The sequence below is a fragment of the Halichoerus grypus genome, chromosome 1 (assembly GCF_964656455.1).
Source record: "Halichoerus grypus chromosome 1, mHalGry1.hap1.1, whole genome shotgun sequence".
Lineage (NCBI taxonomy): Eukaryota > Metazoa > Chordata > Mammalia > Carnivora > Phocidae > Halichoerus > Halichoerus grypus.
Genome location: NC_135712.1, coordinates 81,112,379 through 81,133,393, shown reverse-complemented (window position 1 = coordinate 81,133,393; position 21,015 = coordinate 81,112,379). Strand labels below are relative to the sequence as shown.

The window sequence follows — 21,015 nt, the reverse complement described above, 5'->3', positions numbered from 1 at the left end:
GAGCTTCAGTTCCTCATATACAGTGGGAAGAATGCAATCTGTTTTTTGTTTTTGTTTTTAAAGATTTTATTTATTTATTTGACAGAGGCACAGTGAGAGGGGGAAAACAGCAGGGGGAGTGGGAGAGGGAGAAGCAGGCTTCCCACGGAGCAGGGAGCTGGATGCATGACCTGAGCTGAAGGCGGACGCTTAAGGACAGAGCCACCCAGGTGCCCCTGAATGCAACCTGTTTTATAGGAAATCGTGAAGATTGTGATCACATAGATCATATATATTAAGTGACCACGTTATCGTTGGTACAGAGAAAATGTTTTCTTACCTTCTGAGATTATATGTGTGCACATGCACACACCCCCAACCACCACAGATTGTGCACGAGAGTGTCATTGCCAGGTACGTAGGCACTGTTTCAAGCCCTTTTCACATGACTTAACTCCTTTAATCTTCACAATCCAATAGTGTGGATGTTATCACTGTGAGAGAAAGCACCGTGGTTAAAAGCTCGGACTGAGCCAGACTGCCTGGTTTCAAATCTTCCCCATTTTACAAGTTATTAAGTAGGTAGGTAGTAGGTACATGGCCGGGAAGTAGCAGAATTTAGATTAAAACCTAGGCTATCTGAGTACGTGGTTTGCCTCTAGGACAATTCCTCCCGGTGCCAAAATTCTTTTGGCTGCATGGCAGGAGTTTTGGGATTATTTCTTCCGTCCTTATTCTGAACTTTCCATGATTGACTTTTGTCTCTCCCTGGGAGTGGCTGATCTTTGTAAGGCAAATTTACTCGTACTAATTCCTTAGGATGTTTCAGTCCTTTTAGCCTAATAGGTATTCAGTTTAAATAGGCATTTCAATCACTTTATTTTCAAAGGCTGCATAAGTTGTATTTCTTTTCATATTTGTATCATGATTTATTTAGGCAGGACTGAGTCTTTAATAAATTTCGGTATTCTCAGCAACGCCCGCCCCCCCTCCCCCGCCTCCGCCGCCAGCACTCAGTACTTAGTATGCACTCAATAAATGCTTGTTCAAAGAATGAATGAACTAAAGAACCGCGGAACAGAGACGCCGAGGGGGGTCGGTCTGGAAGTTCCAAAGTTCGGGAGGGGACAAGGGGGCGGGTAGTGACTGTCACATGACGAGGCGTGGCAAATCTTATGTACTCCGCGGCGCCGGGCGCAGCTCCGCCCTCTGCGCCGGTCACGTGGGGGCGCCGGCTGCGCCTGCGGAGAAGCGGTGGCCGCCGAGCGGGATCTGTGCGGGGAGCCGGAAATGGTTGTGGACTACGTCTGTGCGGCTGCGTGGGGCTCGGCCGCGCGGACTGAAGGAGACTGAAGGTAAAGCCGCCATGTCCGGGCCCGACCCGGCCCCCCCACCCCCTCCCCCCGCATCCGCCGCCATCCGGGCCGGGACCGGCCACCCTGCGCAGCCGCCCCGGCGCCCTGGCCCCGCGGCCCAAGCCCGGGCCCCGGCCCGTCAGGGCCCGATCTCTGGCCCACGTGTGCCCGGCCTGGCCCGGCCTGGCTGCTGGGTGGGGGTGGGGGAGCGCGGGGCCGGAATATGCGGTCCCCGCGGGCTGGTAAGGTGCCGGGTTCGCCGGCCGCGAAGTGCCACCTCGGCCTGACCCGAGGGGGCCCCGCGGGCGCAGGCACCGCCGCTGCCGGCCCACCGCCCCCTCCCCCCTTTGCGGCCCGGCCGCCGGGAAGTGACACGTTGTTCTTTGGCACTGGCCGGCGCTGCGCAGGGAGGGCGCAGGGGAGGGAGGCGGCAGCGGCGGGCAGGGAGGAGCCCCCGGCCCCGCCCGCCCTCCGGGCCGACCCTCACTTGCTAGGAACCGGCTCCTCTTCGGCCGCCGCCCGCCTGGCCTTTTACAGCCCGACTCCCGCCCTTCCTGGCCTCCACTCCTGGGCGGCGGCAGGCCTCGCGTCTGGCCCCGTGAGGGTGCCCCCGCGGCCACCCGCAGCAGGCGTGCCTTGTGTGCCCCTGGGCCTGGCCCCGAACCCGGTGTCCCCAGGTGGGGGGTGGGGACACCACGGCCGAAGCTGCTAGCTCCGTTTGTGATCCGGGAGCCTGGTGCCAGCGAGACCTGGAATTTCCGGTCTGGTTGGTCTTGGGCCCCGCGGAGCCAGGTTGATACCCCTCACCTCCCAACCCCAGGCCCTCGGATGCCCAGAACCTGTAGGCCGCACCGTGGACTTATTCTTAACCGAGGGGGTGAGTGAGGGGGCTGTTTCAGCAGACCAGGGGGGTGGTTGGAGGTGATGCGGGTTTGACAACGTGTTGGTGGGGACGTAAGGTGGATCCTTCACCCCCTTCGCGCCTCCGGTACTTTGGTACTTCGGTGTGGGACCTAGCCCTTGCTTCAACCCTTCCCCCACTCCATTTGCCTTAGCTTGGGTCCCTTCCCCTTTCCGAGCTCCACTCTTTCCCAACAGGTGCTGGGGGGACCCTGATGTGGCACCAAATGAAATGAACAAAGCTCCACAGCCCACAGGCCCCCCACCTGCCCCATCCCCTGGACTCCCACAGGTAATTAGGGAGGAATTAGTAGAGACTGGGGTGGGGGTGGGAGAGATTAGGCAGCTGGTCAGGAACAGGTTCCAACCTCTGGATTTTCCCACCCCCATCTGTGTCAGGGCAAAGTGCAGCTTCCTGCTGCCAAATTGAGACAGGGCCCCTGGGCTGTTCCCAGGGGCTGTCATGGGGAAGAGGGGGCATGTGGACTGCTGAAGCTCTTGGCACAGGTCCGCTCCCCTTACTTTACCAGCTTAGGTTTCTGCCTCCCCCCCCCGGGTTTCCCCTCTTGCTGAACTCTGGTCTCCCCCCTTCAGCCAGCGTTTCCCCCGGGGCAGACAGCGCCGGTGGTGTTCAGTACGCCACAAGCGACACAAATGAACACGCCTTCTCAGCCCCGCCAGGTGAGGGGCTGTGGGGAGGGGAGTAGGGGGCCTGGGTGGGAGCCATGGAAAGCTTCGGCCAGTTTGGGCCTAGGATGGAAACTATGGAGGCCGTGTACCTGCCCCAATTTCCTGACAGTTGCTCTGTGTTCTTTCATGCGGCTCTGCACTTTGTGCTGTTGATTACTTACGGTGGCTGGCCCCTTGGGGAGTATGGAGTCGGTGGGGGTGGCATTACTAGGGGTCCTGGTGCCTTGAGAATTGGGAGCAGTGCTTTGGGCCCTGCTGTCAACTCCTGTTTTCCTATTTCTTCCTTTTCCTGGGAAGTCGTGAGTGCTCCATTCCCCTTCCCTTCTTTCTCTTTGGACTATGGCAAGATAAACACTCCAGCTGGTTCTTGCCTTTCTCTGTTCTCTAAATTCTTCCTCACTAAGTGGGAGCATTTGTGTCCTACCTCCTTCATTTTTGTTTTCCTCCTCATCACCTTGGGGATAATTCTCTTCTTTCCTGTCCCCATGTGCTCTCAGGGAGGATTCAGGTCTCTGCAGGTAATACCCCTTTGCTGATCCTGGACCCTCTTGTGGTCTCACCCTTAACCTCCACCCTAGTCAAGGGCTAGACACAGGGACGGGTCTTCAGGGTGGGGGCATTGTTTGCTGTTGAGGTCCTCAGTCTCATGCCAACCGATGCATGTTAGAGGCTAGATCTTGGCAGAGTGCATATCTGAGAACTGGGAGACTGTTGCATGTTAGTGGTTAGCTCCTCTGTACCTTAGGGTGGAGCAATGCATGTTGGGGAGTATGTTGCCCACAAGGGCTTTACTTAGGCATGATGCATCTGGGTGTTAGGGAGCCTTTGCAGAGGGGTAGCCTGGTAGAGGTGACATGAGTATGCACGGCGGTGAGGGAGTAAATATTCATGGTGTGCAAAGCGCACACCTGAATGTGGAGGGTACGTGTGAGTACAAGAAGCTGCTTAACCATCAGTTGGTCAGGTGAGTTAGGATTGGCCCCCGTGCTGCAAAGCCCCCAGTATTTCTCTCCAGACTAGAGACATTGTGGAGTTGCCATTTTGCTGTCCATTTCCTCCCTTTCCCAACGCCAACTGCCTTCCTCCCTCTTGACAGCACTTCTACCCTAGCCGGGCCCAGCCCCCGAGCAGTGCAGCCACCCGAGTGCAGAGTGCAGCCCCCGCCCGCCCTGGCCCAGCTGCCCATGTCTACCCTGCTGGATCCCAAGTAATGATGATCCCTTCCCAGATCTCCTACTCAGCCTCCCAAGGGGCCTACTACATCCCTGGACAGGTGAGGTTGGAGGCTTGGGGGCTGGAAGCCATGGAACCTTCAACCCCACTCCTCCTCTCCCGTACCCTGACCCTCTAGTCGCATCTCTCCTGCAGAGGTGTGACTTCCCTTCTGGTCATTGCCCACAGTGGCTTGTTCTGTCTTGCCCTGCATTCTCTTTGTAGTCTGATATGGTACTCAAAGCTCCCTCAACTCCTCTCCCCTCCTCCTCCCCCTTCCCCACCAGGGGCGTTCCACATATGTTGTCCCGACACAGCAGTATCCTGTACAGCCAGGAGCCCCAGGCTTCTATCCGGGTGCAAGCCCTACAGAGTTTGGGACTTACGGTAAGCAGGGGAGGGTCAGGTGAGAGAGTCCCAGGGAGCATCTGAACTCGCCTACGAATTCCTAGACCCTTCCTAGGCTCATTCCTCGGTCTAGAAATGATAGGGTTAGTAGGTAGTAGGGATTGGTGCTTAATGTGAAACTGGTGTTGGGGGGGGGCGGGTAAGGGCGCAGGGCAGAGCATTTTATCCTATTGGTGAGAGTTGGGAGTCCTCCCTGTGTCCAAGAATTTAGGATCAGGCACAAGTTTGAGGGCCTCTTAGTAAACATTCCCTGTGACACTTGTTCCATGGTTGGTGGGAGCCCATGTAACATGGATTTGGGAGGTTTTGTAGCTGTTTTTCATTTATATTCTAGGAAAGGATTAGTCTGTTCTTTATGGCAGTGGTTTCCAAAATTTTTTGATCATCAGGAAAAATTTTGAGTATGTACCTCTAATACATGTATGTTTTTGTTTGTTTATACGTATGCATCATTTAAACAACACACTTAATGTTGCTTGTCAAAAACAAGTGGAGATTATGGATGAGATTAAAGAACACATCCCATTTTGGAGACCATTGCTTTAAGGAATTAGTTTTTCCACATCCTGGGCCTGGTTCATAATGTTACTTTTTGTTTCCTTGCCCCTTAGCAAAGGGCTGGAGACTGGAACTGGACTCAGGTTGAGTGGAACAGGGTTGGCAAATCTGTTTTTCTCATTCCCAGCCAAAGACCTGATTCTGTTTCAGGTTAAGTAGTTGCTGTTCCCTCAGAATACATGTGTGTGTGTTGCTGGGTGTTGGGGGCATACATAATACCTTATAGGGTAGAAGAGAAACCAAAGTCCTGGTAGTGGGAGCTGGTATGTGGTGGGGAAGGAGTGCCTGTCTATGAGGTGTGTGTATGTCAGTGTCAGGAATTCTTGTAAACGCAGTTCAGACTGGTTCCCCAGCTTTGATAGACACCTAATTCCCTTGGGGAGGTGGGTGGGGCAGGGCAAGGGGCCGGCTGTGGGTGATGAGAGGTTCTGGGGATGGGAGGCGTTCAAGCAGGCATTTGTATATGGTTGGGCCCTGACGCTGCCACCATTCTTCCTTTCTGTGTCTCCCCCCCCCCCCCCCCAAGCTGGCGCCTACTACCCAGCCCAGGGTGTGCAGCAGTTTCCCACTGGTGTGGCCCCCGCCCCAGTTTTGATGAACCAGCCACCCCAGATTGCTCCCAAGAGGGAGCGGAAGACCGTGAGTAACAGCAAGGGGCTCTGGGACATCTGGGAAAGGGAGAATCAAGGTCAGGCGCGTTGTGGGTCAGGGAGCAGAAAGTTGAGGAAGGAGATCTTCAGCTGGGAGTGGTTAGAGAATGGAGATCTGTGAAGTGCTCAGGTTCTTTGTAAGGACTAAGACTTCAGTGTAGAAGTGGCTCATGGGAAGACTGAAGAGGCTAGTGCAGGAGTTCCTGAGAGACCCAGGTTCTGGGGGTCCATAAGATCTATGTATGGTTTAGGGTTTCTGGTGGCTGGTCTTGGAAATGGTTTGTTTTCTGTGGCCCCACCCCCCACCTCCCAGTCCTGGAAGCTCTTGAGGCCTCCGCCTCTGCTCAATCCTCAAGCCCTGGGCGTGGTGCCCAGAATAGGGTGCCAGGGCTGGGGAAGCCGCTGAGTCACCCTGGCTCCACCCACTGGATCTGGGCCCTGCCCCCAGAGATCAGGCAGACTAGCCACAAGTGAGCTGTATGGGTGCTAGGTGGGGGTCCTGGGCCCCATGGTGTGCAGCCAGGGACTTGGGGACTGCTGGTGGGGCAGGGCTGAGGGAGGGAGGGGCATTGTGATGTACGGGGCTGCTCTGTGAGGTCAGGGGTCTCTTAGGGGTGGGGGCCAGGGTAGGGAGTACAAGATGAGCTGGATGGGTTGACAGTAGAACTCATGGGGTTTCTGGCACCCACCCACCTGCTTCCCAGTGGGGGGTGGGGGGTTGGCCTGGAGTCTTAGAAGTGGGGCAGGGTGGAGAGGTGGGCTCCTCCTATTTCCCACTCATCCCGGAGCTTTCTTTCCCCAGATCCGAATTCGAGATCCAAACCAAGGAGGGAAGGATATCACGGAGGAGATCATGTCTGGGGCCCGCACCGCCTCCACACCCACCCCTCCCCAGGTATTGTCTGATCTTTGAGTGAGGCCCTGGCTAGGATGGCTGTTCTGACTGGGGTTCCCAAGTCCTTTGATCTTTTCTTTCAACGAAGGGATTTCTTTGTCTGCTTTCCTGGGTTTTTAGGCAGAGTTAAAGTAGAAATGGCTCTAATAGAGAAGGGTTGTGGGCCTCATCGGGGCAAACTTGGTAACCCTTTGTGTCCTGCAGACGGGAGGTGGTCTGGAGCCTCAAGCTAATGGGGAGACACCCCAGGTTGCTGTTGTTGTTCGGCCAGGTAGGTAAGCAGGTGGGGCAGAGCTTTTATGGGGAAAAGGAGTGTGACAATTTCACATGCTGAGGAGGTGGAGTAACTTGACCTGGGTGCCAGAGAAGAATGACCTTAGGTTTTAGGTAGTGGGATTTTGCGAGTGGAGCAGATGTTGGGTGAGAAGAGAAAAGGCTTAGGTGGGATAAGATGGCAGGGGTGGGTGTTAGGCTGGGAATGTCTTGGCTGGGAGGAGGACAAACAATAGCAGTGAAGACATGCCTCTAATTACTCGTCGTCTTTCCTTGTGGCGCAGATGACCGGTCCCAGGGAGCAATCATTGGGAGCCGACCGGGGCTGCCTGGCCCAGAACACAGCCCTTCAGAATCCCAGCCTTCATCACCTTGTCCGACCCCATCACCACCCCCAATCTTGGAACCGGGGTCTGAGCCTAATCTCGCAGTCCTCTCCATTCCTGGGGACACTGTGACAACGGGGATGATCCAAATGTCTGTAGAAGAATCCACCCCCATGCCCCGTGAAACTGGGGAGCCATATTGCCTCTCTCCAGAACCCACTCCCCTTGCTGAACCCATACTGGAAGTAGAAGTGACACTTAGCAAACCGATTCCAGAATCTGAGTTCTCTTCCAGTCCTCTCCAGGTTTCCACCCCCTCTGCATCTCACAAAGAGGAAATTCTTCCTGAACCGAATGGCATGGTCCCATCTGAGGATCTGGAACCAGAGGTGGAGTCGAGCCCAGAGCTTGCTCCTCTCCCTCCCCCAGCTTGTCCCTCCGAATCCCCCATGCCCATTGCTCCAACTGCCCAACCTGAGGAACTGCTCAACGGAGCCCCCTCGCCACCAGCTGTGGACTTAAGCCCAGTCAGTGAGCCAAGGGAGCAGGCCAAGGAGGTGACAGCGTCAGTGGCTTCCCACACCGTCCTCTCTGCCGCTCCAGCTGTGGCTCCTCCAGCTACTTCCCCAGCTCAGGAGGAGGAAATGGAGGAAGAGGAAGAAGAGGAAGAAGAAGGAGAAGCAGGAGACGCTGAGGGTCAGAAAGGAGGAGAGGAACTTCTCCCCCCAGAGAGCACCCCTGTTGCAGCCCACCTGTCTCAGAATTTGGAGGCAGCAGCCGCCACCCAAGGTGAGGTGTGGCTGGATGGTGGAAGTGGGGCAGGCTGGAAGGTGTGGGGTTTTCTCTGTAGTGATGATCTCTCGTTTGTGCCACTGTGTCTGGGTCATAGAAGCCCTTTGATGGAACCTAAGAGAGAAAATTCCAAGATTAAGGAATTTTAAGTCTGGAGTGGGTGTGATGGAAAGAGGAAATACTGTAGAGTAGCTCCTTTTTTTTTTTTTTTTAATTTCCCCAGGGATTAGGGGTACTCCATAAGTTATTCCCATTTTTCTTACCCCCCAAATAGTGGCGGTGTCTGTGCCAAAGAAGAGACGGAAAATTAAGGAGCTAAATAAGAAGGAGGCTGTGGGAGATCTTCTAGATGCCTTCAAGGAGGTAAGGGAGCAGAAAGAGAGGGCAGAGTTTGGGTATGAACACTAATCATACTGCAACCAAAATGGAATGTCCTACGGTTACAGGTGAGCCCAGGAGTACCAGAAGTGGAGAATCAGCCTCCTGTGGGCACCAGTCCTGGTCTGGAGCCTGAGGGCAGCAGTGCACCCCTGAGGCCTGAGGAAGCAGACGAGACCTGGGACTCAAAGGAAGACAAAATTCACAATGCTGAGAACATCCAGCCCGGGGAACAGAAGTATGAGTATAAATCAGGTATGCTGGGGCGCCTGGGTGGCTCAGCTGGTTAAGCATCTGTCTTGGGTTCGGGTTATGATCCCAGGGTTCTGGGACCGAGCTGAGCGTCAGGCTCCCTGCTTAGTGGGGAGCCTGCTTCTTTCTTTCCCTCTGCCCCTCCCCTCACTCGTGTTCTCTCTCTCTTTCTGCTCGCTTGCTCTCTCAAATAAATAAGTAAATAAAATCTTAAAAAAAAAACAAAACATATTCTGAAGGAAGGGTTGAGAAGGGTTGGGTATTCTTTCCAGGGCCCCAGGAAACAAAGGTATGATTGGTTCATCTCGTCTTCCTCGTAGATCAGTGGAAGCCTCTAAACCTTGAGGAGAAAAAGCGTTATGACCGTGAGTTCCTGCTTGGCTTTCAGTTCATCTTTGCCAGTATGCAGAAGCCGGAGGGATTGCCCCATATCAGCGATGTGGTGTTGGATAAGGTTGGTAGACTTGAGGGGGAGGGTCAGTTTGGGCTGGCTGGCTGGCTGGGGAGGAGCCTGAGGTCCTGAAAGAGTAGTCAGGAGCCATAGCTTATTTCTCATGCCTTCCCTGTCCTCTTTGCAGGCCAATAAAACACCACTGCGGCCACTGGACCCCACTAGACTTCAAGGCATCAATTGTGGTCCAGACTTCACTCCTTCCTTTGCCAACCTTGGCCGACCAGCCCTTAGCAACCGTGGGCCCCCAAGGGGTGGGCCAGGTGGGGAGCTGCCCCGAGGGCCGGTGAGTGGGACTGGCTAGGGGGACAGATGGTTGGGGGGGGTTGGGGAACGGCTCCCTTGTCTTGCTGCGGGGAGGGGTAGTCTGCCCTGGGGGTGTGTGGTAGCGGTGGCACAGTTGTGCTGACTCGCTCTGTGTCTTCACTCGGCCTCACCCCTTGCTTAGCAGGCTGGTCTGGGACCCCGGCGATCTCAACAGGGCCCCCGAAAGGAACCCCGCAAGATCATTGCCACAGTGTTAATGACTGAAGATATAAAGTTGAACAAAGCAGAGAAAGCCTGGAAACCCAGCAGCAAGCGGACGGCCGCTGATAAGGATCGAGGGGAGGAGGATGCTGATGGCAGCAAAACCCAGGTACCGGCCAGTGCTGCTTTTGCTGTTCTCAAGGTCTGCCCTCTGAGCCAGCTCTGCCCTCTTTGCTTCTGTCATCCTTATGACTAGTGGCTACTTGAGTCCCTACAACCTCTCCCATCACTCCCAGCAACCTCTTCTGAGAACCTCATTGGATTCTGAGTCTTCTCTGTCCCCTCTCCCAGGACCTGTTCCGCAGGGTGCGCTCCATCCTGAATAAGCTGACACCCCAGATGTTCCAGCAGCTGATGAAGCAGGTGACGCAGCTGGCCATTGACACCGAGGAACGCCTCAAAGGGGTCATTGATCTTATCTTCGAGAAGGCCATTTCAGAGCCCAACTTCTCTGTGGCCTATGCCAACATGTGCCGCTGCCTCATGGCGGTTAGTGTCCACTGCTACTGAACCTTGTGGTCTAATTTCCTCCTTCTCTCCCTAGGACTCCTTGAGTCCAGCTTCTTGGTTCTCTTCCAGCCTGTGCTGTTGATGGCAGCCAGGAGGTGGCAGAGTGGGGGCCAAGGGTCTTCCTGGGTTAGGTAGCTAAAGACCCTTGGAGGGCCTTCCCGCTTGGGACCAGCTTAAATGTGATGTTCTCTTTGACATACAGCTCAAAGTGCCCACTACGGAAAAGCCAACAGTGACTGTGAACTTCCGAAAACTGTTGTTGAATCGATGTCAGAAAGAGTTTGAAAAAGACAAAGATGATGATGAGGTTTTTGAGAAGAAGCAAAAAGAGATGGATGAAGCTGCTACGGTGAGAGAAAACCCACCAAGCCCGCTGTCCATCCACCCAGTTGCTGCTCGGCTATAGAATGGGGTGGGGGGAGGTAAAAGGGGGTTGGGGGTGATGGTGTTTTGGGGGTTTCTCTGCCTTAAGACAGGAATACTTGCTGCTAGGGTTAGGAATCCAGATAGTGGAGGAGAGAAGGGTTTTAGCCCAGTGTCTGGGTACCTTTTTGATGGATTTCTGCCATATAATTGCAGGCAGAGGAACGGGGACGCCTGAAGGAAGAGTTGGAAGAGGCTCGAGACATAGCCCGGCGGCGCTCTTTAGGGAATATCAAGTTTATTGGGGAGTTGTTCAAGCTGAAGATGTTAACAGAGGCGATAATGCATGACTGTGTGGTTAAACTACTTAAGAACCATGATGAAGAGTCCCTTGAATGCCTTTGTCGTCTGCTCACTACCATTGGCAAAGATCTGGACTTTGAAAAAGCCAAGGTAGGGGTCCTGGGATGTGGAATGGGACAGGCTGAAGTGCCTGGGGCCTCCTGTCCACTCACAAACTCCTTGTTGGGCTGTTGTGTGTGGGCCACCGAGCCACAGTGATGGAGCTGAGGGTCTGAGGAGGGGCCGGGCCTGCAGTTGGAGCTGGGGTGTTACAAGTTCCTGACCTGATCCCTTTGCTTCTTCCTAGCCCCGCATGGATCAGTATTTCAACCAGATGGAAAAAATCATTAAGGAAAAGAAGACTTCATCCCGAATCCGCTTTATGCTGCAGGATGTGCTGGATCTGCGACGGGTGTGTGTCCTCTCCTTCCCACTGCTGGTCGGCTGCCCGTACGCCATAGCCCCCAGTTCCCAGCATTGCTTTGTCTGGCCCTCTGATATAATTACCTTGTGACTGGCCTTCTGTCCCTACAGAGCAATTGGGTGCCACGCCGTGGGGACCAGGGTCCCAAGACCATTGACCAGATCCACAAGGAGGCTGAGATGGAGGAGCACTGGGAACACGTAAAAGTGCAGCAGCTAATGGCCAAGGGCAGCGACAAGCGTCGGGGCGGCCCCCCAGGCCCACCCATTAGTGAGTCTGAGGCTCAGATTAAGGAGGGGGCAGGGTGAGGGGTTACGCTTTCCACTGATGACTTTTTGTTAGTGCCACGTGTCTGGGCCACTGAGACCACATGATGGAACTGAGGATCTGAGGAAGGGGGGCTGGGGGCGGCCCCAGGCAATAGCAGTGCTTGGAGGCACTCATTATTGCAATATGCTGTCTCTCCTCTTTGTCCCAGGCCGTGGCCTCCCACTTGTGGATGATGGTGGCTGGAACACAGTCCCCATCAGCAAGGGCAGTCGCCCTATCGACACCTCACGACTCACCAAGATCACGAAGGTAGTGGGTGGTGTATTGGAGGGAGTGGTGGTGGTCATGGGGAGGGTAAAGAGGGATCAAACAGGCAGTGAGCCTAGGTTAGGATCTTGGTCCCCTCACTTTCTGAAGTTGGAAAGGTGACGGCTGAATTTTTCCTCTTAGACTAACTGGTTAGATTGCTAGAGATGGGACTGCCAGCTGAAGGGGGTATATTCACATCTGTCTGGGCCAGTTGTTAGCAAACTCACATAGCAAATCTGGCCCATTCCTTGCTTCTCTATATTCCACAGCTAACAACTGGCCTTTACGGTTTTTTAACGGTTGAAAAAGATAAAGTGGATGATATTATGTAATATGAAATTATTCAAAATGTAAATTTCAGTGTCCTTGGTTTTATTATAACACAGCCATATTCATTGCCCTTAAGTATCGTCTGTGACTGCTTTTGTGCAACAGTGGCCGAGTGGAATAGTTGAAATAGAAACTGTATGGCCTGCAAAGCCTGAAGTATTTACTATTTGGTCTTTTACAGGAAAAGTTTGCCCGGCCCCTGGTCTAGGCCATTTGCTACTGTGTAGCAGTGGGCTTTGGCCAGATCAGACTCTTGACGTCTCCGTTCCCTTTCCTCCCTCAGCCTGGCTCCATTGATTCTAACAACCAGCTCTTTGCACCTGGAGGACGATTGAGCTGGGGCAAGGGCAGCAGTGGGGGCTCAGGAGCCAAGCCCTCCGATGCAGGTATGGAGGCCATTGTAAAGAGTTGGGTGGCTGTTTTTTTTTTCTTGAGGGCAGAGCCTTGTTTGTAGGGGAGGCTTTTGGTACCAAGTGGTTAGGTAATAACAGGAGGCCTATGCTCGGGACTAGGACTGAATGAACTGTGTTTGTGTTGGGAGTAGGACCAAGTGTCCTAAACCGGCAAGTAGGGGACAGAATGGGAGAATGTGGGAAGAGATTTTGATCTGGGCCTTCTGCCTCCCCAGCATCAGAAGCTGCTCGTCCAGCTACTAGTACCTTGAACCGCTTCTCAGCCCTCCAACAAGCAGTACCTACAGAAAGCACCGACAGCAGACGTGTGGTGCAGAGGTGAGGTTTCCTGGGTGTCTCCGTTCTTCACGCGGGGACTACTGTGATGGGCTTTGGGCGTTGCCATAGGAATCCTCACACCTGTAATCAGAGCCCCTAGCTAAATTGGAGCGCATTCCTGATGCCGGGAACTAGGCCCGATGGTCGCTCAGCATGTTGGATAGCTATATGAGAGAACACCTCGGTGGTACAGGTGAGAGGTGACATGCCTGTTTTTTTCTCTAGGAGTAGCTTGAGTCGGGAAAGAGGTGAGAAAGCTGGGGACCGGGGAGACCGCCTAGAGCGGAGTGAACGGGGAGGTGACCGTGGGGACCGGCTCGATCGCTCTCGGACACCTGCCACCAAGCGGAGCTTCAGTAAGGAAGTGGAAGAGCGGAGTAGAGAGCGGCCCTCCCAGCCTGAGGGACTGCGCAAGGCAGCTAGCCTCACAGAGGATCGGGACCGCGGACGGGATGCCGGTAAGGGGCTGGGAGAGGAAGGGAAAGGTGTGGGTTTGGGTCTAGCCAGTCTGCAATCTTCAGAGCTCCGGGCCTAGGAAAATTAGAACTGAAGAGTCTCCATGGGGTGCCTGGGTGGCTCAGTGGGTTAAGCGTCTGCCTTGGGCTCAGGTTAGGACGGAGCCCCACATTGGCCTCCCTGCTCAGCGGGGAGCCTGCTCCTCCCCCCCGCCGCCCCTCCTCTGCTCGTGCTCTATTTCTTGCTTTCTCTCTCTAGAATAAATAAAGTGTTAAAAAAAAAAAAAAACTAAAGGGTGTTCAATCTGTCCTTCCCCTTCAGTGAAGCGAGAAGCCACCCTGCCCCCGGTGAGCCCCCCAAAGGCTGCGCTTTCTGAGGAAGAGCTGGAGAAGAAATCCAAGGCCATCATTGAGGAATACCTCCATCTCAATGACCTGAAGGTAGGCTCTGGGTGGGGTCTGAGCGACAGCAGAGCGGGCGGGACATGTGCTCACCGGCCTGGACCAAACGGTGACTGCCCTCTCCCTCCTTCCGCACCCCTGCAGGAGGCAGTGCAGTGCGTGCAGGAGCTGGCCTCACCCTCCCTGCTCTTCATCTTCGTGCGGCATGGCATTGAGTCAACACTGGAGCGCAGCACCATCGCTCGTGAGCATATGGGGCGGCTGCTGCACCAGCTGCTTTTGGCCGGGCACCTCTCCACTGCTCAGTACTACCAAGGGTATGCCTTCTGAGGGCCTTCTGCTTTTACAGACCCACAGACTTTCCTCCTTTGTAGGACGCATGCAGCCTTGGATAAGAGTGTGGGTTCCTCAGCCATCCTGGTCAGCGTGACTTTTGGCAGGGCTAGGGTGTACCATGCAAGGACAAGAGTGTGGCCTTAGCTTGAGATAGTTGCCCCCTGTTTAGGAAGTGTTCTCGAGGGGGTCCGCAATTGATCCTTTAACAATGCCATGTTGCCCCAGAAGGAGAGTGGGGGTCCGGCTTACCTTTCCTAGAATGCCCTGACCTTTTTTTTTTTTAAGATTTATTTTTATTAGAGAGGAGAAAGAGAGGGAGAGGGAGAGAAAATCTTCAGGCAGACTCCCTGCTGAGTGTGGAGCCCAACATGGGGCTTGATCCCAAGACTCCAAGGTCATGACCTGAGCCAGAATCAAGAGTCGGACGCTCAACTGACTGAGCCACCCAGGTTCCCCTAGAATGCCCTGACTTTGCATTCCATTTGCAGGCTGTATGAAATCTTAGAACTGGCGGAAGACATGGAAATTGACATCCCCCACGTGTGGCTCTACCTAGCAGAACTCGTAACGCCCATTCTGCAGGAAGGTGGGGTACCTATGGGGGAGCTGTTCAGGTAAGCCCCCTTTTGGGGATTCAGGGGAGGTAAAGACAAAGTTGGGGAGGGGAGGCATATATGGCAGGTGCAATGCCTGGGTTTAGGGAGGGATGGGGTAGTGTACTGAGAGGGCTTTGGAGGCTGTCAACACTCACTGTATTTTTCTTTCCCTGTAGGGAGATTACAAAACCTCTGAGACCCCTGGGCAAAGCTACTTCCCTGTTGCTGGAGATCCTGGGGCTTCTATGTAAAAGCATGGTAAGTAAGAGCCTTTTGGGGGTGATGTGTCAGGACTTCTCTTCCCACCATGTGGTTTGGGCTGGTTACGGTGACTCTGGTGCCTCATGGCCCTTTGGTGGGATGGGGTTAATGGTGATGGTGTGCTGTGTTGGTCCCTGGGAGAGGAAACGTCGAGGCTGGCACTCTCAGACCAGTTCCTGTCATGAGTTCTGGACAAGACTGGGGGAGAACAGCAATCTAAGACCCTAAGTCCTTGATTGATTCATTCATTCATTCAACTAGCATTTTTTTTTTTTTAAAACATTTACCAACCACATACTAGGCACTAGGAATACCACAGTGAATAAAACAGTTAGGAAACCAGCTGGAAGAGAAAAGTAAGAAATGACAGCTTAATAAACAGTGTGAAGTAAAGCATGAAATAAAATAGTTGAAATGGAGTGTCTTGGGTACTGTGAGGTTGCAAAGGAGTGTCTCTTTGGTGATGTTCATGACAGAAAGCTTTCCCAGAAGGGCGCTGGAACTGCTTTGTGAAAGTTAAGTGGTGACTCGCAAATGTCACGGAGAGACGGGAAAGGCAAGTGGGTGGGGCACTCCGTGGTCGAGAGAGCTGGGAAGAGCACTTTAGGAGTTTAGCTGCCCCTGGGGCCTGGACAGATAGACTTGAGTGGAAAGGAATTGTTCTAAAAGCCTGTATTAGGGTAGTTTGTTTTAAAAAAGAAGGGGTGTATTGAACTATGTGTATTTCATTGAATCTGTGGTGCAGCAGGTTGTAGGACATGTTACTGCTACCCTGTTGATAAAAGACTTATGGTCATTTGTTTAAATGTAATGTATCAATTGTGAGATGAGACTCAGTGGTGTATTAGAATGAGCATCTTTAAAATTTGTGAACTACAGTAGTCTTATTAAGCGTCAATGTCATCATTCTGAATATCTGCTGCTATAAAGAGTAATGCCTTCAGAATCTCTTGTCTCCTCACAGAAAATGGGCTCAGACTGTTGTTTATGTGAGGATTTCTGATTTGCAGTGGGGGTTGTGGGGGTATATCTGCTTCTAAAATTTTCTGGACTTGGTAACCAAAAAGGCATATTTGTTAGAAGTTGTCCGCTCCCATGAGCATTTGTTTGCTTGGAATGATGAAAGACTAAGCTATTTTAGAAAAAGAATCGTAGAGGAGTGTGGAAGGCTAAGATGAGTTGTGTGGATTTGGTTTTTTACCTTTTTCAGTAAAGGTAATTCTGTGAAAGCTAATTGACCTCTTCTGTAGAGGCTCTTAGGCTATTCCCCCCGCCCCCCCCCCCCCCCATTTCCTAGCACTGTGGTAGATGATTTCTTGTGTCTTTGGGTGATTTTTTGGCTGATGTCTGTCCAGTACTAGCCTGTAGGCATGGAGAGACTGCCTATTTGGTACTTCTGTAACATCCTGAGCCCCTGGAGGGCACCTAGTGGCCTTTCAGTAAATATTTGTTGGGTGACATTTGTGGAGCTAGGTCTTGGAGGGAGAGAAAGTTGCTGAATTGGTCTTGCATTTTCCAGAGTCCCAAAAAGGTGGGGATGCTGTGGCGAGAGGCTGGACTCAGCTGGAAGGAATTTCTACCTGAAGGCCAGGATGTCAGTGCATTCGTCACTGAACAGGTTTGTGGCTGGAGTTAGGCTAATTCTAGCATTTGGGACTGGCCATTCTTCTTCCTCTTCCCTCAAAACACTCACGTGGTACACTTACCTCCTGACTGTGGGTCTTTTTGTAGAAGGTGGAGTATACCTTGGGCGAGGAGTCAGAAGCCCCGGGCCAAAGGATGCTCTCCTCCGAGGAGCTGAGCAGGCAGCTGGAGAAGCTGCTGAAGGAGGGCAGCAGTAACCAGCGGGTGTTTGACTGGATAGAGGTATGTTTCTCCTGGGTACTGGGGGAGAGGGATAAAGGAGAGGCAGTTCTTGGCGTGCGGGTAGGGGCATAGTTCAGAACTTAGGGGCCTTTTGTTTCTCTTCTGCACAGGCCAACCTGAGTGAGCAGCAGGTAGCATCCAACACACTAGTTCGAGCCCTCATGACAACTGTCTGCTATTCTGCAATTATTTGTAAGAGGAGCCAGGGAGATGGTGGGGCAAGGGTGGGCCCAGCAGACAAATGGAGGGAGGGAGGTTTTGGTCTTCGCCTCCTGGTTGTGGACCAGGCCAAGGGTGCATTAGTCCACTTAACTCTGTTTTCTTCCCTGTAGTTGAGACGCCCCTCCGAGTGGATGTCACGGTGCTGAAAGCGCGAGCGAAACTGCTACAGAAATACCTGTGTGATGAGCAGAAGGAGCTGCAGGCGCTCTACGCCCTCCAGGCCCTTGTAGTGACCTTAGAACAGCCCGCCAGTAAGAGCCAGGCTGCAGGGTGTGGGGGTGGGGGCGCTGCCAGAGAGCAGGGGCAGTCATGGAAAGGGTCTCAACCTAGGAGAGGGGGGTGGTCCCTGGAGAGCAGAACGCCCTGGTGGTTGATTTCTTCCCCCTGCATGGGTTTGTTTCCTGGCCTACAAATGGAAGGAGGTAAGACTCAGCCTTGAAGCTTAATTGGCTGCCATTTTGTACCCGGCCAGCTGTTCGATGCCAGGAGCACGGAGGTGAAAAACAGTAATGATTTCTAAGGACCCAGTGCACTTGTGGCCTGGCAGGGGGCTGAGAGACTTTTCTTTCCTTGCCTCATTTAATTCTCACAGCTGTTGTTTAAAGTATGTCCCTGTTATCCCCTTTACCATGTTGGGAGACTGAGGTTTAGGTTAGCATGCCTGAGATTGTGCGTTCGGCAAATAGGTATGTGCCAGGGCACTGGGACGTTGGCAGTGATTAAGTCAAGCACAGTTCTCGTGCTGGCATGGAGTCTTAACAGGTGATGAGTGGCGGAAGATGGGTCCTGCAGGGTGCTTTCTGGGGACACCTAGCGTTAAGGGATGACGAGTGGGGAGTGGGAATTGACAAAACGGCAGCCCAATGACAAAGGGGAGGGGGGTCCTTGAAATGAAGGAATTGTGTGTAAAGGCAGGCCCTGCGGCAGAAGGGACTTGACTCAGGTAAAAGAAGTGCCCAGGGAAGGCCAGCGTGGGCGAGCATAGCAGCTAGTTGTGTGTGAGGCAAGATGGGGCTGGAGAGATGGACATGGGCCAGGTCCTGCAGGGCTGTCTAAGCCATGGGACGAGTTTTGGCCTTCAGCCTAAGGCCGGGAAAAAGCTTTGTGGAATTTTAGTTTTTAGATCATCCTGGCCATTAGTAGGAGGAGTGGTTTGGAGTGGGTTGAATGTGAACACGCAAGAGCAGCAAATTAGGAGCGGGTTGGGTTGCTGGCGGCTCGGGCTTGCTGGTAGCATTGGAGCTGGGGGCGGTGCGGTTGCAGTTATAACACTGGCATGGTGGGAGAGGTCATGAGAGAGGGGAAGTTACAGGCCTTCCAGCATGCTTTTTTAGCAGGCGAGGGGATGGCATGGTACCGTTTGCCCTGGGGGGGGGGGTGTTGGGAAAACTGGATCAGGTTGAGGTTGGTCATAATGAGTTTGTGGTCCCTGGGCGGGGGTGATCAGCGATGTCAGGTAGACAGCTGGGTACGGGAATTCATTTAGAAAGGAAGAGGTCCGTGTTGGTGGCCGATCTGTGAGAAGCTGGCACAGCAACACATGCAAGTCACCAGAGGGTATGGGATTGCTTGAGGGAGAGTGGTGAGAGCCTGCGATAGAACGTTCAAGTGGAGCACCCACAGGTAGGGATCAGAGGAGGACAGGGCCCTGTGAACAAAGGACAAAGTAACTTTAGGAGAGGGAAGTGGTCTGTAATGTTAGATGCTACTTGAGAATTCCATAGGAGCAGACCTGAACATTTAGGGCCTTTGGAGTGTAAAAACACAGAGGCCATTCTGGCATATTTGGTAGAGCAGGGGGCAGTCTGGATCGGAAAGGACTGAGTAATACTTGACTGAGACAGGAAGAAAGGAAAACAGCAAGTGTAGACAGAATCTTTGAATTTAGTTAATCTCTTGTCCAAAGACAAAAATCTTTTGTTTGACTGTAGGAGATAGTGGTTGTAAAGGAGGCCTTTTGTGTTTAGATGGGAGAAACTTGGGCTTAAAAATAGAGGGCAGAGTGGATAATTGATTGTGTAGGGTCCCCAGGGTGGGTGTGCATGGAATTTGGAACACAAGTTTGGGATAAATGCTCTCCTGCTGTAGGATGGGTCTGGGGGGCGGTGGTTGTGGATTTGAGGGGGTGTGTACCCTGAGGAACATCCTGGCTTGCAGCTTCTCATAGATGGCTGTCAGCGTTTCATCTAGGCCTGGACTCCAGATCCGAGCGAGGCTTTATTTAGAAAACAATGAATTTGCTACTTGGCCTCCCTTTGCTTTTGGAAAGTTTGGCAGGGCAGTGTGGGGTATGGGATAGGTTGTGTTCAGGGCTTATAGGACAAGTGCTTGGGAAGGCTTAACTAGTAGTCAGGATGGGGAGAGAGAGGGTCCGAGCAAGGGGTGCCAGAGTTGAGCCTAAAGAAATTCAGTAGGAAGGTGACAAGAGAAAGGAAGTCCTGGCAAAGGATGCAGCACCTGTAAAAGTGTCAAGGCCAGAGAGGATGTGTATGTTCAGGAGATGTGTGGAAAATAAGAGGAAATTGGGATCCAGTTTGCTAGCATCTGTAATGGGGACCAGTGAATGTTCAGGTTATAAACCCTTGACTTTGGTGAGTGGTATATCTGGGACTTAACGTCATTCCTTAAATTGAGGAGTACCAATTCTGTGTATAGTTTTTCTCATTAAATATATCATGAGTGAAGCTGCTGAGGTGAAGCTTGGGCAGGTTGGTAAGGTTTTTCTGTGACTCATTACCATGCACCAGTCTCACGAAGAGGTTAACATCTTGTTAGAGACCCACCTAGTCACTCTGGAATGGTCAGACACACAAATACCAGGATGGTGGATCAGGCCCTTGTTTTAACACTGGAGCCTGGGAGTGGAATGGGGTGGCTGTGGGCAGCACTCCTCTTAACTGCTATTGTCCTGCCTGCTTGCAGATCTGCTTCGGATGTTCTTTGACACGCTGTATGACGAGGATGTGGTGAAAGAGGATGCCTTCTACAGCTGGGAGAGTAGCAAGGACCCTGCTGAGCAACAGGGCAAGGGCGTGGCCCTTAAATCTGTCACAGCCTTCTTCAAGTGGCTTCGTGAGGCGGAGGAGGAGGAGTCTGACCACAACTGAGGGCGGGTGGGGCCGGGGACTTGGAGCCCCATGGACACTCAGATGGCCCGGCCAGCCGCCCGGACTGCAGGGGGGGGCGGCAGCAGCGGCGGCGGCAATGGGTGCCTGTAGTGCGATGTGTCTGAGCTAATAAAATGGCTGAAGAGGCAGGATGGCGTGGGGCTGCCTGGGGCCCCCCCTCCAGGATGCTGCCAGGTGTCCCTCTCCTCCCCCCTGGGGCACAGAGATATATTATATATAAAGTCTTGAAATTTGGTGTGTCTTGGTGGGGGGGCACCACCGCCTGCCCCTGGGGTCCTTTTTTATTTTCTGAAAATCACTCATGGGACTGCCGTCCTCGCTGCTGGGGGCATATGCCCCAGCCCCTGCACCACCCCTGCTGCTGCCTGGGCAGGGGGAAGGGGGGGGCACGGTGCCTGTAATTATTAAACATGAATTCAATTAAGCTTACTGCCTCCCTGCTTTATGGCCTGCTCCCTCTGGAGAAGGGGTATGGATAGGTGGGCAGCCTCCTTTCCAGAGCCGGCACTCTAGCACTGTCCCCTGTAACCTGGCACCCCTCTTGCCTCTTCCCCTGTCCATGATTGTGGGGGTCGGAGGGTCACTTTCCTGGGGGGTTGGACCTTTGAAACGGACATGGTGGGGTGCCCTGTTGGTTGTTAGGGGAGAAGAGACAAATAGCTGTGGGGTACTTCCAGAATTTGATGCAGACCCCTATGTGTGGAGGAGGCCCTGGGTTTCAAGCTGTTTATAGCCGGAGAAGTCCTTTATGGCTTCAAGGTCTCATCTGTAAAAGAGAGGAGGCTGGATGCAGGAGTCTGACCGTTCCCATGCGGCGTGCCTG

At 53.3% G+C, this 21,015-nt stretch overlaps 1 protein-coding gene and 3 non-coding genes across 17 annotated transcripts; all 4 read left to right on the top strand.

The window, feature by feature from the left end:
- Positions 1-1,182: 1,182 nt before the first annotated feature.
- On the top strand, positions 1,183-20,616 carry EIF4G1 (eukaryotic translation initiation factor 4 gamma 1). Of its 14 annotated transcripts, none has more exons than XM_078068234.1 (34): positions 1,183-1,334; positions 2,155-2,211; positions 2,433-2,526; positions 2,829-2,915; positions 3,422-3,442; positions 4,021-4,197; positions 4,457-4,523; positions 5,629-5,741; positions 6,555-6,647; positions 6,852-6,918; positions 7,205-8,035; positions 8,313-8,401; positions 8,485-8,671; positions 8,989-9,122; positions 9,247-9,405; positions 9,568-9,756; positions 9,939-10,136; positions 10,360-10,506; positions 10,737-10,973; positions 11,170-11,274; positions 11,397-11,556; positions 11,765-11,865; positions 12,479-12,581; positions 12,824-12,926; positions 13,152-13,384; positions 13,704-13,822; positions 13,928-14,100; positions 14,608-14,733; positions 14,892-14,973; positions 16,496-16,594; positions 16,708-16,842; positions 16,953-17,034; positions 17,175-17,315; positions 19,987-20,616. In XM_078068234.1, exons 3-34 carry the CDS (start codon positions 2,467-2,469, stop codon positions 20,169-20,171), a joined length of 4,803 nt encoding a protein of 1,600 aa, XP_077924360.1. In that variant the 5' UTR covers positions 1,183-1,334; positions 2,155-2,211; positions 2,433-2,466; the 3' UTR covers positions 20,172-20,616. The 14 variants fall into 14 exon arrangements, with proteins under 14 accessions (XP_077924360.1, XP_035978392.1, XP_035978388.1 ...); XM_036122499.1 differs by having other exon boundaries at positions 4,454-4,523; XM_036122495.1 differs by having other exon boundaries at positions 4,424-4,523; positions 9,571-9,756.
- LOC118554741 (small nucleolar RNA SNORD66) lies at positions 8,091-8,161 on the top strand. Its single transcript, XR_004926631.1, has one exon. It is a non-coding gene; the product is annotated as a small nucleolar RNA SNORD66 (small nucleolar RNA).
- On the top strand, positions 11,026-11,102 carry LOC118554740 (small nucleolar RNA SNORD66). The gene has a single exon (XR_004926630.1). It is a non-coding gene; the product is annotated as a small nucleolar RNA SNORD66 (small nucleolar RNA).
- LOC118554739 (small nucleolar RNA SNORD66) lies at positions 11,606-11,681 on the top strand. Its single transcript, XR_004926629.1, has one exon. It is a non-coding gene; the product is annotated as a small nucleolar RNA SNORD66 (small nucleolar RNA).
- Positions 20,617-21,015: the final 399 nt, after the last annotated feature.

What these genes read in the sequence shown, in the direction of transcription:
- EIF4G1 (XM_036122493.1), top strand. Translation starts at nt 2,467, where the DNA reads ATGAACAAAGCTCCACAGCCCACAGGCCCCCCACCTGCCCCATCCCCT. An exon ending in CCACACCCACCCCTCCCCAG is followed by an intron (nt 6,648 to 6,851) that starts GTATTGTCTGAT and finishes TGTGTCCTGCAG; the next exon opens with ACGGGAGGTGGTCTGGAGCC. An exon ending in CTGATGGCAGCAAAACCCAG is followed by an intron (nt 9,757 to 9,938) that starts GTACCGGCCAGT and finishes CCCCTCTCCCAG; the next exon opens with GACCTGTTCCGCAGGGTGCG.